Source organism: Bombyx mandarina, chromosome 01 (assembly GCF_030267445.1).
Source record: "Bombyx mandarina strain Sakado chromosome 01, ASM3026744v2".
Classification (NCBI taxonomy): domain Eukaryota; kingdom Metazoa; phylum Arthropoda; class Insecta; order Lepidoptera; family Bombycidae; genus Bombyx; species Bombyx mandarina.
In genome coordinates, this window is record NC_143208.1 from 5,661,568 (window position 1) to 5,680,187 (window position 18,620).

The 18,620-nt window shown below is 35.9% G+C and overlaps 1 protein-coding gene across 6 annotated transcripts in view; it reads right to left on the reverse strand.

Moving 5' to 3' along the window:
- MESK2 (misexpression suppressor of KSR 2) overlaps positions 1-18,620 on the reverse strand; it is an 88,925-nt gene that overhangs the window by 14,421 nt on the left and 55,884 nt on the right. For all 6 annotated transcript variants that reach the window (XR_003625032.2, XM_089728055.1, XM_089728023.1 and 3 more), the window contains one exon: positions 398-539. Coding sequence is in view for 5 of the 6 variants with exons in the window: in XM_089728055.1 (XP_089584181.1) it covers positions 398-539 (142 nt within the window). In the remaining variant the exon portion in view is untranslated. The remainder of the gene's footprint in view (positions 1-397; positions 540-18,620) is intronic.

Consider the following 18,620-nt stretch of genomic DNA (forward strand, 5'->3'; position numbering starts at 1 on the left):
TATAAATAGCAGCGCCAATAACATTCCGAGTGACGATAAACCAAATAAGATATATTTAACTATATAGCTTGTAACAGTTTTTTTATTTATCGATAATTTTTCGACTGCAGACTAATAACAATAACGAGAATAAAAAAATTTTTTTTTTTACCATATTCTTATTAGGTAATAATAATAATTTAGGTAAAGCTACTAACTATTGTAACTATACTTGAGACCTTAGAACTTATATCTCAAGGTGGATGGCGCATTTACGTTGTGGATGTCTATGGGCTCCAGTAACCACTTAACACCAGGTGGGCTGTGAGCTCGTCCACCCATCTAAGCAATGAAAAAAATAATTAGTAAATCCGATGGTGACTTGTTCATTGATTAATTCAGTACCAGGCCCACTTACCTTCTTAGGGTGGATAAGAGCGAATCTAGCAAGCACGTTCGCTCCAGCACCCACGCCGAATCCTATAAAGGTCTTGATGCCGAAGTGACCCATGACGTAGTTCAGTTGATTCGCCAACTCGTCCATCGATGGGTACATATAGCTGAAATTTATTAAATTCTCACTTATGTTCTATAATACATAGATCACGTTTAACGGTTTAGCGGTAGGCAGCGGCTTGGCTCTGCCCCTGGCATTGCTGAAGTCCATGGGCGACGGTAGCCACTCACCATCAGGTGGGCCGTATGCTCGTATGCCTACAAGGGCAATAAAAAAAAATTACTGATCCGATAAATGCGACACATAAAAAATGGTCTTCAGATTAGTTCATCGCTTCGTTGATTCTTGTGATTAGTGAGTAATATATATACTGGATCCGGGCACGGCTCTCGCTCTTATTTCAGGAAAATATGATATTCGATGTCTGAGTCGTTCTTGTCTCGTGCCTTTGTACCAGAAAGGTACACGAAACACAGAAAAAAGGACCTATTTTCGAGCCGACTGATGTAGAAAGTAATTCTTGTTATACGAATTTCAAATAGATTATATTATTAATGTCAAATTAAAATATTGTTAGCGCATGTATATAGAGCGTAGAGTGGACTTAAGACCTTACTGAAGCCAATAGAGACCAGATGCATTTAGATTGGATTATCACCCAGGTGAAATTCTCAGACTAGTTATCAACTTAACCAATTAAATTGATTTTGAAGAATTCACTTGAAACTAACATTTTGCAGCACACTTTTGTTGGTGATTACACATTTAAAAATCATTATAATTCGACCAATAATTAATATTTGAAAATTTTATGCCTACGAACTGACAGCTCTGCGAAGTAACTGGTGGTAGGACCTCTTGTGAGTCCGCGCGGGTAGGTACCGCTGCCCCGCCTATTTCTGCCGTGAAGTAGTAATGCGTTTCGGTTTGAAGGGTGGGGCAGCCGTTGTAACTATACTGAGACCTTAGAACTCATATATCAAGGTGGGTGGCGGCATTTTAGTTGTAGATATCTATGGGTTCAAGTAACAACTTATAACATCAGGTGGGCTGTCAGCTCGTCCACCCATTAAAGCAATAATACAAAAATAACACAGTATAACTTGACATATTTTGTATAACGCATGATGATTTTTTTGACTTAAATATACATATAACTCAAGGGCACGAGTATTTCGAGAGAAACTGTTATTTTAGCATTTTGCTAAAAAAAATTAGTGACCTTTTTTTTGGTAGAAATGATATGATTCTGCATGACACTATTTAACGAAAGTGATAAAAAAACATATCAACCAGATTATGTTTTACTAAAAACCAAGCCCGTAGGCGCTGCAACCATCCCGTTATGCCTTGATTTAATCCTCAGAGAGTATTTCTTCTAAATTATAATATTATGTAACTCGTCGAACCAAAATTTACACTCAATGGCATCCGCCCGATTGGTTTAACCTATGAATATCACAGTTATATAGACATTACTATGTGAGTGCTGCCACCCACCACGAGATATTGGCTTGAAGTCTGAATCGTATTACGTAATGGTAGTCGCAGTCTAAGCGGGAACGCATGAACACTTCGCGGCATGTGCCATTACTAAGGGTAAATGCCGGTCGGTGATGGCAGTATCCTGGTATATCCTTAGAAAACTTTGCCGACCACTAGATTCCTTTAGACGTTTTTAACGATACCCACGGGAAAATATTTCAAGACGCTATTTTCGGCCACCACAAAACATATCCAACCCTACTATACAATCAAAACTTCGACCAAATATCTACAGTTGAGTGGCGGTAATCGCGTATGTCTGCTAATGCTAATAAAAAAAATTGAACAGCTGTTTCTATAATAAAGGAGATTAACTATCGAGCCGTACTTTAATTACATTATCTCGTGTTCAGCTACGCGAAACATTATTTATTGAATAACGTAAAACAAAATCCTGCTCGTTTCGTCGAATGAATCCGTATATATAGAGGGACGGAAAATTTTCCCATAATATGGCCAACCAAAATTCCAGGGAGTTATTCCAAAAGCCCGTGGGGTATAATATCGTGTGACCAGACGACGACGTTACCAGCCAACGCGCCGTCGTGTACTTGTAGTACAAGTCAGTAAAGTCTATATCGAGCGGCGGACTGTTACATAACACTGCGGTACGAGACCCGCCGCCGATACTATCCACTCTTATAAATAAAAAAGAAGGTTCGCGACTCGAGGATCAATGACCTTCTCACCTGATATTCAATATTCCAAGAACGTTCCACATTTCTTTGTACTGATTAACGAAAAGAAAACATTTTGTTTCCATTACAGTCTGAACAAGATAGGCACTGCGAGTATACAATAAAATAACTGATTAGGAAGACGGGAAATATTTAAAACGAACAAGTATTAAAACAAGTAATTGCGTTGATTATTAAAAGATAGAAACGAACAATTACTGTTTAAAATATTAAGATAAGATGAATTAAAAACTACATTATATCAATTAACATTATATTATAGCTTCGGTGGAACATTGGAAATTAGATTATAACTTCTTGATCTTAGTATCGAATGGATATGAAAGAAAAAGCCACTACCAGTAGCTCCCTATTACTCCTAAATATTATAATGCCGCATCTATTTCCTAATCTGTGTATTTACTATCTATGTATTTTTCTGTGTATTTTTTTTCTAATAGTCTCAGACAGACAATCAGGCAACCCTTGCGATAAAGAGATTTGATTATCGCTGCCCATGGACATCACATCGCAACTCTGCGTTACGAACTATTACTAGGCTCTCTGTTCCAAATACTCTACTTAAGCCATACACTTTTTTTGTTTTCTACGAACTTTCTGTTACCTCGTGTCAGGTTTGATGCAGTGTTGTTTGACATGCGCGTTTTGGGCGCCAAAATGTCGCGACGTTGCCCTATTATTGCAGTTTATTCACCTTCCCTCAAAACGGGAAAACGGAGTTAATTGTATTATCGTGATCCAGCTCGACTTGTGGATCGATTCGTGTTTCTATAACAATGTTAACAAGTTTCGTACTGTCTGTTATAATAGCCGGCAAACTTCTTGAGCATTTGTTGACGTAGTGGGGGTAAGATCGCGCATGGTACACTCACGTGCAAAAACATTATTTACTCTGCGTCATAATGCAATTAAATTATTAAAATCAACATATGTATTTATTTATATATTTATTAGAACATCAACAAACAAAAAATATAGGTTAATAATTTTAATAATTGAATCTTGGGGTAAAATAGATATTCCTTCTATTAAGTAAAAACTAGAGCTGTTGCCAGGTCTTGGTTCAGTTGAAGCGAAGCTGGTATTTGTAATTTTTTTTTCGTTATCATAATCTTGACCATCATCATCGTCACTATTTTCATCACCAGAGTCGCTATCATCGTGATGAGTCGACATAGTGCTCATCGGTGTAGTTTATAACTCGGTCGGTTCGGTCTTCTTTTTTGTCTATAATTAATTATTTTTTGAAGATATTCGATTCGTAGTAATCGAATGTAACTTTTTTCAATTACCAGCTTCCGATTATTTTCTGTTTTTTTTTCCATCTGAAGCCTAGCTCTTTCATAATTCGTCGTAAACTTCATTTCGAGCCATTAAAATTTATATCTTCTTTAAATTTTTCGAAGCCTTTCTACGGTACGGAGTTTCGTTGCTTGTTATGTAGTTATTATGAATACATCTTTTTATTACAGATTGAATGAAACTATCCATTCCGGTAACTTTCTTCTTCCCTGATCTTTTTTACCCGGAGTCCGAAACACGGCGAGCAAGCCAGAGCCTTTAGCTTCGTTAATAATGCACCTAACAGTACTCACTGATGTTTTTGTTGCTTCCGAAGTCTGTTTTACTTTTTCCATATCATTCTTCCCCTGTTTTATAATGAAGCAATATACATCGTACACAATTTTTCTACCCTTTCTTTTGAATTCTACACCAGTTTGTTACTGCATAGTGTATTTTTTATAAAAAATCAACAAACACTCGACAAATAGCAATGGTAACAAAGTCAACAAGCAATTATAACAAATAACTTAACGATTAATAACGATAGACTTTTCACTATACGCAAGCGTACTTTTGGGAGCAAGCGGAACGAGGGCGCGGTGCGGGACGCAGGGTTCGACTGATCTACCAATAACGCGCTCGATACGATTTCCCCTGCCGTCGCGCCTCACCCTCACCACCAAAGTGATCTAAAATTAGGTTCTGCGCAGTCAAGGTCATTTGCTCAAGAAGTTTGCCGGTTACTATACCTGAGTGAATATTAATATTATTGTACATTGTTGGGCTTCACACTAATTGTATTACAAAAAAAACAAACATGATGTTTTCGTTTAATTTAACATCTAATATATAAAATTCTCGTGTCACAGTTTTCGTTGCCATACTCCTCCGAAACGACTTGACCGATTTTGATGAAATTTTTTGTGCTTATCCGGTATCTATGAGAATCGGCCAACATCTATTTTTCATCCCCCTAAATGTTAGGGGTAGTCCAACCCTAAATTTTTTATTTTATTTTTTTGACAAAATTATAATTTCTATTTTTTTATGATACACCATACAAAAATACATACAATCCTCAATTTTCACCCTTCTACGATCAACCCTTATTTTTTATTTGCTAATTAAAAACTTTAAAATTTTTTGCGAGAATTTTGTTTTTATTTTGTCATGACGTAGAATAATAAAATTCATATTACTCTGAAATTTTCACCCCTCTACGATCAACCCCTATTTTTTATTTGTTAACTTTAATTTTTTTGGCAAGATTTTCATTTTTATTTTTATTTTGTCATGAATTAAAATAAAAAATCTGATGTTACTCTCAATTTTTCATCCCTCTATGATCAACCCCTTTTTTTATTTGTTAATTATAAACTTTAATTTTTTTGTCAAGTTTTTTATTTTGTTTTGTCATTACTTAAAATAAAAAAAAATCATATTACTGTCAATTTTCACTCTTATACGATCAACCCCTATTTTTCCATCCCGATTAATATTTTTTTTATTCTATGCACAAAGCCGCAATAAGGTTGCAAGATGGCAATCAAATATTATAATTGTAGTACGATAAATTCTTATTCAGAGTTTATAATTTCAAGTTCCTTTAATTATGTTTTTTTTTAAATTGAATTTGATCTCCCACCCTCGCTGGTCGACTACTGATGAACTATCAATCGATCAGCTATCCCCGCCAGGTGTCACCACTCATCCAGCAAACATCACGTAGTGGGGATGAGGACGAAGCCGGTCTCCTGTCTTACTATTTTTTAAGATATTTTTTGACCTGGTAACTAAGACCTTTAAGTCATGTCTTATTTTAATTGATATTAATCATATTTTTATGAAAAATGATACTATGGAGTGAAATGAAATGAAGATGATTAATTTGAGACACTAATCAACTGGGACGAAATTAAATGAAATGAATTGAGATGATATGGGATGAAATATAATCTTAGTAAAATGGTGGTCATTACTAAGATTTTTTAAGTGGACATTTTTATTTTTTTTATTGCTTGGATGTATGGACGAGCTCACAGCCCACCTGATGTTAAGTGGTTACTGGAGCCCATAGACATCTACAACGTAAATGCGCCACCCACCTCGAGATATAAGTTCTAATTAGGGTTACAACGGCTACTCCACCCTTCGAACCGAAACGCATTACTGCTTCACGGCGGAAATAGGCGAGGTGGTGGTACCTACCCGTGCAGACTCCCAAGAGGTCCTACCACCAGTGATTACGCAAATTATCATTTTACGGGTTTGATTTTTATTACACGATGTTATTCCTTCACCATGGAAGTCAATCATAAACATTTGTTGAGTACGTATTTCATTTGAAAAATTTGGTACCCGCCTGCGGGATTCGAACACCGGTGTATCGCTTCATACGAATGCACCGAACGTCTTATCCTTTAGGCCACGACGACTTTCAAAACTTTTTTGAGGATCCCGAGAAGTTACGTCCAGCGGCTTTTATTAAACAGTTAATAAACGACCATTATTACACATTTAAGCCCGAAGAAACACTAAATGGACAAAATAAAACAAATCACACAACTTCACTCCTCGCGTTCCCGCCAAAATGGGGACATTTTGTCTTACTTACTCACTATACATCATAGATTATACACTTAATATATTTGAGAGCTATACAATACTATACATTTTTCAACCATGTTTTTTGGTTTTATTTGTGTAATAGTATGTTCAGTAGGTCTGAGAATCGGCAACTATCTATTTTTCATACCCCTAAGTGAAAAGGGTTGTTCACCCCAAACATTTATTTTTTATTTGAATTTTTTGGATATTTTTTTTTGTTTATAATGAGGTATTATGTGGTTATATGAGGTTTTTTTTTCTACAGTAGAATTTCCCTAGAAATCTTATTTAAGGCAACACAACGTTTGCCTGGTCAGCTAGTATTATATATAAATGAGAAGGATGAAAACCATTATCTATACTAATATTATAAAGAGGAAAGATTTGTTTGTTTGTATTGAATAAGCTCCAAAACTATTTAACCAATTTGAAAAACTCTTTCACTGTTTGGAAGCTACACTATTCCCAAGTGACATAGGCTACATATAATATTTTTTGAAAAAAATTAGAGATCCTTACTAAAACTCCAATAATGTAACCCAAGGTGTAAAAAAATTACCTAAAATATTCTTTACAACGCGTGCCCTGCGAAAACTATTGATGATAGAATAAAATAATGTACTACGACTTTGTAGAATACATTATTATTTACAAAAAGTGTCGCGACAGCATATGTCTAACTATTATAGTTATGAAGCAATAAGTGTCCTTTTATTTAAAAAATAAAAGAATGTCAAATATCGTTGAAATTTTTGTTAAAGACACGAGCGGAGCCGGAGCCGGCCGCTAGTGTCCTATATAAAGGCATTTTTTTTCATTCCATATTCGAATGAAAAATCTCAGTTAGTCAGTGGGTACCGGAGTCTATCAACACCATAATGTGAGTGCCGACACCTACCTTGGAATATGAAGTCTAGATCTTAATTCTTTAGTATAAGGGTTGCTCCACCTTTCAAACCCGAACTCATTACTGCTTCGCGTTAAAAATAGGCAGGACGGTGGGATGTAGCCGTGTGGGTTCACAAACACCCTATTATCAGTAAAACCTTTACCATGCGGAATTTTCAGAAGTGAAAAATTTTAATCATATCGCTGCATATGGCGCAATATTCACGTTTTTGAATCTGATATTATAAATAAAAAACAACAATATTATTCGTCCGTGGTCACGGAAACTAAACATTATTCGAGCAGCCACAAGATGTAAAATAAAAATTCAGACGTAAAATGTAAAACATGTAAAAAAAAAATTACAACGTAAAATGTAAAAAAAATTACAACAGTAAGTGATAGATTTGATTGTCTTGGATATCTGTTGATTTGAAAGCCAATGCATATGAACGTATATGGTCTTATACCATCTGGCATATCACAATCCAGATGAGTATACTCGTATCGAATTCTTACCTTTTATCTAATGTCTTTTTATTATATTTATACAAAATTTAAGTTTAAAAAATTACGACATAACCAGTACATAGAGCGTGATTGCTTTTAATCTTTTTAAGCCACACATTATTAATAAAAATTATCGGATCAGTGAAAACTTCAGTAGATACCTGCGAAATTACAAAGAATTCAAATTAAAATCCTTAATGGACTGTTCTGACAGGAATTTTCAATAGACTTCAGCTGTGAAGTATTTGTTCTTAGATAGGCTATATGCAATGCTTATGCAGTGATTTTATTACACGCGAGAAAATTAGACTTAACATTCTCAACGATTCGATAAAGAGTGCAATATAAGTCAATACCAACAAATGACACATATTATTTTGATCAGCCAGCCCCTAGTGAGTTTCAGGTCTACACCGGTTCACACCGGTTAAGCCGGACTTATAGATTTCAAAACCACGGTTGTTTTTCCGCTTTGCGATACAAGAAGGAAGGCTCAGTTCCGTTGGTACTACTGCATTGGTATGTCGGTAGTGGTTTCCCCCTCAGACACGGCCCACTGAGTTTCTCGCCGGATCTTCTCAGTGGGTCGCGTTTCTGATCCGGTGGTAGATTCTGCGAAGCACGGCTCTTGCTAGGGTTCGTGTTAGCAAAGTCGTCAGGTTTGAGCCCCGAGAGCTCACCTACTAGTTAAGGTTACGCTAAAATAGCCTCTCAAGGCTCTCAGCTTAGGTAGGAAAAAAAAAAGTGCTTTCCTAAAGTGATTTGCTTGAGTGATGTTGATTGTGTAGTTGTAGTAAATGACGAGATAGGTTCTGGCATCCACATCATGGTATCCATGAGCTCCGGCAAGCATTAAACATCAAGTGAATCATAAGCTCTTGTGTCCACTGAATCAAATAAAAATGCATGAGAAATTCCAGACCAAAAATCATGCCTACCATATAATTTGAAAATTGAATATTAAAAATCTTGTTATACCCGGCGTCGGCATCGTACAAATTCAAAGAGAAAATGAACAACAAACATTCAGAAAACAAACAGAAACAGTTTTTACTTTTTGCAAATTAGTTAAACGTCATTCTCTTTTAATTTCCTTGGCTCACAGTAAATGTTTTAACTGAGTACAAAGGCTTGAACGACATTCTATTATTTTTATACTTCAATTATATGCATAATGAATACATATATACATAAATAACGATATATGGTTTTGTTTGACGGCAAACCGCCTTATTCGGTTGCTTGGAGACGCGGTATACACAACATTGCATGGATCGAGCCGCAATATACTTGGTAAATTAACTCCATATTTCTGACAGCTTTATGCATAAAATATGCATAGGTTTCAAACTACATTATTAGGGCTCTTTCAGAAAGCGCCAACCCGAGACCGTCGTCACTTTGTCTTCACTTGGTTTTCCATTATCGGTTCTATACGGTTAAGTTGTACGTGTGTTGTATGGTTGACGTGTTTGTAAATGAATATTATTTTCAGTTTATTTTAAGCTAGTGGCACATTTAGTTTCAGGATCAGACTCTTTATATTCTGTATACGATATGCGTATTGAATATGAACGGTAGCGGCGGCAAGACAATGCCTTCACGGCCAGTCTACACGAACCCTTAATGACCTGCCGATGAAAAATCAAATTTAATGCTATGTAAGACAGATTTCATTATAAATTCTTATAATCTATACTAATATATAAATCCACAGTGATTTTTACGGATGTTCCGTTATAACTACTGAACCATGCATCCGATTGATTTGAAACTTGATATCCATATGGTAGAAAATACAACTACTTAATGGATAGGCTAATATTTATATGAGTGTTGGAGTCCCTAATAATAATGACAATAAATAATAATCGTAATTTTAAATGCCCAGCGAAGCGGGCGAGTACGGCTAGTAAAATATAAAAGTATGAGTTCTTTTTACGAGTATAGTTTAATCCGTACTTTGGCGTTAGTTATCGTATCGTATCACATAGTTAGCGTTCGTATAGCTAAAAGCAATCGTCTATCTCCGGATAATTATTAAAAATATAGTATAAAGCTTATCACAGATATCTTGCACCTTACAATAACATGGATATTACAATGTTTCAACTCTACAAAAATAAAAACGTGTGGCACTCGGGGACTGCTGCGGTAATGCTATTGCATAGCATTTTTTATCAACTTATGCAATTATAATTAGACAATAATAACTTAATATTAAAACAATTATAAAATAAGACCACGCTATATTTATAAACAATAACAAAAGCAAAACTGTCCCCTTCAATTTCATAAGCTAGACCGCGCGAGAGAGATATGGGCAGACTTTTCATAATGCGCATGCAGTGCGACGTCACGCATTGAGCTTATTCACAAACACCACACAAGCGCAACGTGTGAATGCGTTGAACGCGAGCTACATTGTAGGCGGAATGGGGGTGTTAGGTTTTATTTTCGTTACAGAATTTTGTGATTCGGTCGCCGCCCTCAAAGCCCGCGATAAAAGCTATGCAATAGCTTAAAAACACATGTTAAATTCATGACTTTTCTAATATAAGTAATTCAAATATATAATTAACACATACACCGCACAACTAACCGTTATAGACACATCTAACATTTATATTTTTATAGATTCAAGAATTTTAAAGAACTAACTATGTACTTAATTGGAAACATTTGAAATAGAAACCAATAGATGTACTCAACAATTATTTTAAATCTCTGGGCGTATTATTTGCCAGTGCCAGACTGTTAACATGCGAATACTTTTACCAACAATAGCATAACAATAAATTATTTGCCTTCATTTTAAAAAGCTACTTTGTTTCAAACAAAGCACTATTTACCAGTCGTCTGCGACAGACACTGAAGTGACCGCTTTTGAAAACGAAATATTAAATCGCATTGTATTTAATTATTTCAACAAGAGATGTTTTCAGTTCTCGAATTTACGTTCAAATATAATTTAAATGCAATCAAAACGAACGGGTGGGTCTCTTTGTTGATGACAAAAACTGAATGTTTATTTGATCTCAATTGGATATCCAGTGGGCTCAGAACACAATAGGAAAAACTATTATTTGATGAAAAGTCTCGTCATAAAATAAATTATTCATTTCAAGACTATGAATTCAAAAACAATAATAACATAGGAAAGGGATGTCACTACGTTTAAGTTTGTAACATTTCTTGTTTAAGTTGTTGATGTAAGTGATGTTAAGTTTTCTTTACGATGCTAACTCCATATCAGCTTTATGTGTTTTTGGAAAAGTAAAAATAAAACGCGAAAGTAAATTACAATAACGTGGTTATGTGGTGTTGGTCTAGAATAGAACCACTCGAACCCTTCTAGTGGGTGTCGTAAAAGGATACTAAGTGAATCACCATATAATGGGCAGTTGCCAATTAGTATTTACTGGTGGTAGGGTGTATTGTGAGCTCCCACGGGAGGTACTGGTGTGGGGAAGCAATCATTTTTACTGGTAGTAGGACTTCTTGTAAGTCCGCACGGGTAGGTAACACCACCCTGCCTATTTCTGCCGTGAAGCAGTAATGTGTTTCGGTTTGAAGGGTGGGGCAGCCGTTGAAACTATACTGAGACCTTAGAACTTATATCTCAAGGTGGGTGGCGCATTTACGTTGTAGATGTCTATGAGCTCCAGTAACCTCTTAACACCAGGTGGGCTGTGAGCTCGTCCATCCATCCAAGCAATAAAAAATAAAAAAAACATTACGACTCGAAGGGCGGAACAGCTGTTATTTAACATTACAGATATTTAGACTTCAAAGTGGAAGACGCCTTAATGTGGATGACGACACTTATGGTGTAATGTTTATGGGCTTCGGTAATCACTTAACGCCGGCGCAGCCGTGAGCTCATCCACGTATCTGTGGAAACAAATAATAGAAATGCAGTAGTAGCAGTCAAAAATAATGGAGCATCGACACGTGAATCCTTTGTTTTATTATATAACGACCGTCTGGTGTAGTGGTAAGTGACATGGTCACTACACAAGGGGGTCGCGGGCTCGAATCCCGCCAAGGGAAGATATTTGTAGGATAAATATAAATGTATTTTCCAGGGTTATGGATGTATATTAAATATATGTATGTGTATAATAAAAATCTTACATTTATTTCCGTTATCTGGTACCTGTAACACAAGTTCTTTACGAACTTATCACGGGACCAATTAACGTGGCGTGGCGTGATTGTTAGTAAATATTTATATTGTATAGTTCAGCCCTGAATTTGAGGATAATACTAAAAACCCTGTCCACAACGCAAATGAAGATTAAGTGCACAAAATGTTATATAAAAATCGGACATAATGTCAGAAGAAACTATAAGAATTAGATGTTTATCGATCGCGCTCACCGGTAGACATCCAATATGCGAGGAGCGCAAAGTAATTGTGGTGTTATCCCTAAGGAAATATCTCTTAAGTATACCATTCTCATTCCATCAAATTATTCAGTAAAGGAATCAGCGTCCTTTCAAAATCGATACTTCTACTTGCCTTATTTCTATTTTCCGTATTATTTAATTTATTAACAACGTTATGGTTGATTGGAGTATTAACTGGTCTTAGATTAGATGAGTACACATGGTTAGTACCCCAACTATCCTGCCTATGCACGCTGTGAAGTAATCGTGTTTTATAGAGCATGATAACCGTTGTGCCTTACAAAAAAACTTCAAGCTCATGTCTCGAGGTGGATGGTGACATTCACGTTGTGACGTATGTACATATATGGGCTCTAATGACCGCTTGATACCACGCGTCCGCTCATCTAGAGCGATAAAAACGTTCACGAGTAAAACTTATTTTAATATTTTGCACAAATTTTAAACAGTAAAATAGTTTATCCGGCTTATATCTGCTTTTCCGAGAGCTGGGTCGGTACCGTCCTGTTAATACCGTTAGGATTAGCCCGGAGGTACACAAGTGAATGATTGATTTAGTCGCGTCGGATAATAATCAGCTTTAATACTTTACGAGTATAAATCTCTGCATATTATAAACTAGGTTTTGCCCGCAACTTCGCCCTTGTAGAAATAGTTCACAAATAACGCTTTTTTTTAGAAAAAATTTGGTTAGCATAAAAACGTTATAGTGAGCCAACTTTAACATTTAGACACATGCTGTCGCAAACTTTTTTTTAGATCTTTTAAAGATCTTTTTTCTCTTTCTGTCATACATTATTTTAGCTAAATTTTAATCGTTTCTGCAGCGCACGCAGCGGAAGCTCTCAAAAAGTAGAAATCGGGATTTTGAAACGTTAATTGTTGGTGCTCTGCTTGTATTGGTCTTAGCGTGATGCTATAATATAGCCTATAGCCTTCCTCGATAAATGGGCTATCTAACACTGAAAGAATTGCTCAAATCGGACCAGTAGTTCCTGAGATTAGCGCGTTCAAACAAACAAACTTCTCAGCTTATAATATTAATAAGTATAGATTCATAGAGTTCCAAATGAAACGTAATGACTTTCAAAACAGTTGGCTAGTATTTATTTCCGGGGCATTTTTTACTTTACTAACGATCTAACATACGAACCTGATTATAATCATCATCCTAAGCAGTAGTTTTTTTTTTTTTAAAACATTAAAGTGATAAATTCAATTTAATTTAACTCGATAAATTTTAATTTAATTATATAGTATAAGCATGGTGAAAAGTAAATTCAATCCAATTTATTTCAACTCAGATTCATATAGAAGCATAAACAATATCTGCTTTCGCAAACATCAGAGTTAGGATAGCTTTATTGATTTACTGTGCTGAGAAAGCAAAGTTTCCGTATTGTCAAACATGTCTGCAGAACGTGGTCAACAGATATCAAAGTACAGTGTTTGTTTTAAGAAAAAAACAAATGCTGAATATATCGGGTTTTATTGAAAGAACGACAGGCACTGATAATATCATACTTCAAAGGTATACTGTGCTTAAATGGTATACGTTATTTTGTCTTTATATTATTATAATCTACGGCATAATCTTTATCGTGTTCAGTTTCTTCAGACATGTGTCCTTTCTTGTCAATCTAGTTTGAAATCGAGCGAATTGAATCTCCTAAGAGTAGAAAATTTTGATAAATTATCAAGTAAAAAGGCGTATAAGCTCGCGACACTATCGTGTTGTTCATCAAAGCAACAACACTTATAAGAATATAACTCCCCAGGACCCGACCGTAACTAATGGCTACCCATTACCAGACTAAGAATCGTAGCGCCCGTAAGGAAGACGATTCACCATTTTCGTCGAGACCTGTAGATTTTGAAAGCGACGAAAAACGATTGTTAGTTGTGAATGTGTATTCACGTCGTTCAGAACTAACATCGCCATTGATTCCATTTATGAAGATAGTCGGTGTTTTCAAAAATATTTTTAAGCTCACATACAATCGTTTTTAACAGTTTTTATTTTAAACTAGGACAATAAAACAAAATCCGTGTATGCACAGAGTACCAATAAAAGCCAATAATGGATACCAATATGGATTTTTCAATATACCGGATTTATGACTGAAACATTTTAGCGTTATTATTATGCACGATATTTCTATAGCCATATTCTGAGTTATCATGTACTAATAAAATATAGTTTACACGTGTTGTAATCATTCAATTTTACGGTCATTAATCTCTTTGCATCATAAAAATGGAGGCAATATTTTTTCACTCCGCAGACTACATTCAATTAAGACCATGAACAAATTTCATGAATATAAAATTTAATGCATAAATTAACATAGTTTATTGAAACGGTAGAGAACCATAGTTAGTTGAAGTAAACTGAAACCCCTCATAATATTACGTTTTAGGTATTCAGAGCGGAAACTATGATATGGCTCTACGAGTTTCGCTTCTTAATACTTGCTTCTGTTTGCTCGCTAACATAGTGGAGGTATCTGAACAACGCCGCAGGGTTGTCAACTGTTATTATAATAATTAGAACAATAAAGTTCTGCTAGGCTTTGTTTTAGTTTCGGAAGGGACGGCACCTCTGTAATCTGTCTACGAGACTATGAACAATGTATATGAGTGTGCGGAATGTGACCCGGCTTAGAGCTTTACATCATGCTACGTAAATTCGTGTCTTTAACTATGAAAGGTTACATTCATTATGTGAACGACTTAAACACACGCAGAGATACTAATTACCAATGCGATATTTCAGCTAAGTTTCCGCTCTGAAACATTGTGTTGAATGAAAATGGCCTTACTTCTTGTTTAGGGGTAGGTTTGATAAAAACATATTTACATCTTAGTGATTTTATAAAAGTTGAAAAATGCAAATGAAGCAAGTGTTTTACTTCAAAATATCTGCACTCAAATCTTTCTTAGTGCATAATCTAAGCCTTAAAACTCTTGTAATAAGTTACATGCTTTTATGTTGATTTTTTATTGTCCGTTCAGGCAGACGAGCATATACTACCCACCCGAAATGCTCCGAACCCGAATACCGTTGCTCGTGGACGTCAACGATGCCAGGGATAGAGCCGAGCCGCTGCCTACCGCTAATCCACTACCGCCGATATCAAATTCGCCGTCTGGCCTTATTTACGTCACGAAGAATTCTCGAGAATGGCTAATATATCCGTATTTAGACGTACAGTCTAAGTTAATGCGTATAAATAGTAAATTTATACACAAAAAAATATTTTATTTTTTATTATTTAGACGGGTGGACCAACTCACAGCCCACCTGGTGTTATGTGGTTACTGGAGCCCATAGACATCTACAGCGCACATGCGTCACCCACCTTGAGATATGAGTTCTAAGGTCTCAAGTATAGTTACAACGGCTGCCCCACCCTTCAAACCGAAACGCATTACTGCTTCACGGCAGAAATAGGCAGGGTGGTGGTACCTACCCGCGCGGACTCACAAGAGGTCCTACCACCAGTGAAGTATCAAATATTTTATAGAGACCCATCGAAACGCCTGCATGGCACCGCAAACTCTCAACTTGCGTTTGAACATGTGCGCGCATCTGCACAATATTTTGTGAGCCCCTATAACCATACCCTATTCTAATAATTTCAGAACATTACGTTATTTCAATATTTTAATGGGCTAAGGTTATAATGATAATGATAATAATAATGATATATGTATGTACATACTTATATATACATACTGTACATAGAAAATAAGGACACAGACAAAGATAAAACAAACCTGTTCATCATACGAATGTTTGCCCGATCTGGGAATCGAACCCTCGACCCTTGACGCAACACTCAGGGGCGCTAACTATTGCATCACCGATTCAGTCAGTAGGTTCGATAGTATTTATATACGTAAGCGGTAAGACCGAGCTCTCAAATAGCGTTTCAATTAATAGAACAATATTGAGTGCCCGTATTAGGTTTCTTCACTGTACGAGTCACGAATACCTACCTACGTAGCCTTACGAAGATATATTTTACGGTTTCCGCGGCTAAGTTATCTACGTTGCAACCATAAAAATGTTAGAAAATGTTTCCATTGCAACCAGCGTGCGCCCTCAGTTACCCTGGGGTGTAGCAACAACTTTATATTAAATATTCCTCACGTTGCTGCTATAAATTTTATACTCATTTTATTTTTAAAGAAAAAATATCTTTGTGGTAATCCCTGAAACATTTTACTCAATTTTATCATTGGTCTGTCTTGTAACTTACTATCTAAAGGTAAAAACTGCAAAAATAAAGAGTAGTGTAGAGGTAACTCTAACTATGATGATATACTTCAGTAAAGGATTCGCCGAACTTCTATGTGAACGGATGAAACAGGCATAGAATTCGTTACGAAAGTAGGTGTTGCCTTCATTATCCGAAAGTTTCGTTACTGCAAAGTGACTGACCCCTGAGTTAAATGGGTGTGAAACCACTGCAAATACTTTCCGATGACTGTTGAATCCACGAAGAAGTTAGATCGATTAGATTTGGTGTGAAATCTGTGCTAAGAGGAATGGGTAATTTATTTGAATTCTGTGAGGAATTATCGCCTCTTATGTACTTTTAGACCCCGCGGCCGATCACCTAGCCGCTGGTGTGATTAAATAACCACCCTAACTGGGCTGCCAGTCGCAACCGCCCTACGAGAAGCTGAGGACTGGACGAGGTGGAAACAGCTCACTAGACAAGCCACGATCAAGTTACAGGGACACGACCTTCAGTAATGAAGAAAGCGACGAAGAAGAATGTACTTTTAGGTATTAAATAATTAGGTAGATCCTCAACAGTGTTAAGTAATACTTTCTCTATGTGGGATTATCGAACATTTCATAGTCTTTAATGATAACGCCAAGCCTCAGCCCCCCAGAGACTTCTAGTTTACTTTATGAAGTCAACATAATTATTCTTTATGAAACCCTTAGTGCACTAGGGAAATACAAGTACACTAAGCTATTTATTTAGAATTGATTTTTTGGATTAGCTTTATTAATTTGGCCTTATCGCAAGTTTTGGGGATTGGATAAATCGATATAGATATCTTCGTGTCTAAAATTAGGCAAAAGTTAAGGCGCAAACTTTAAAGTAACGAAGATAAAAGGAAATCCATTCGAGAAAAATATGGCCTAATTTAGACGTCTTTGTGAAAAGCTAATTCCTCCCCCGTGGTGTTCTGAATACTAAATTAACAGTACAATATCGACAGTGTCGACGCGAATTGATGGGAATCTTAAAAAATATTATAGTTAGATTGATTCACTTGAATCGGTTTTTATGCTTTTTGTACAAATATACGTTCTATGACATTATGTATCGTAATATTTAAAATAAATAATAGTTTAAAAAAACTAACAAAATACGCTTTTATAGAAAATCCAACTAAAAAATAGAAAAAAGAAACCTGTTGTAGTTGAATTTAAATCTTTTCAATTTTTTTTTAAATATTGATTTGTCATCGTTCCTTAATAAGTATACTAAATTTTGAGTTAATCCGACGTTATGAAGGGGATCAAAATCATGTTCAAAGATTCCGTTACAAACATACATAGGTACGTCTGAAGCTAATAAAAGCGTATTAACTAAAGGAATGTTTCGCTTTATTGGGGAATAAGAAAGGAAAATGTACTTATACTACAATAATATTTGTATAATAATTCGTCTTTAATACATTTGATGTTCGTTATATTAATTCTTAATCTAAATTAATCTAAATAAAAATAAAAATCTATCATCTTAATCTAATTTCCTGGAAAAAAATATTATAAATAAATCTATTGTTTTAAACTAATTAAAAATGACTCCAATTTCAGCGCGGCAATTGAACTAAGCTGATACTGACTATAATTATAGATCAAAACAGCGTGACCGTGCCGCGTGTATTCTCGGTAGACTCTACCCCATGATCTGTAAGCGGAGTAAAATGTCCCTTCGGAACAAGGTGACAATTTACAAAACTTGCATAAGGCCCGTCATGACTTACGCGAGTGTGGTGTTCGCTCACGCGGCCCGCACACACATAGACACTCCAATCTCTACAATCCGCTTTTGCAGGTTAGCCGTCGGAGCTCCGTGGTTCGTGAGGAACGTTAACCTACACGACGACCTGGGCCTCGAATCTATCTAGAAATACATGAAGTCAGCGTTGGAACGATACTTCGATAAGGCTATGCGTCATGATAATCGCCTTATCGTTGCAGCCGC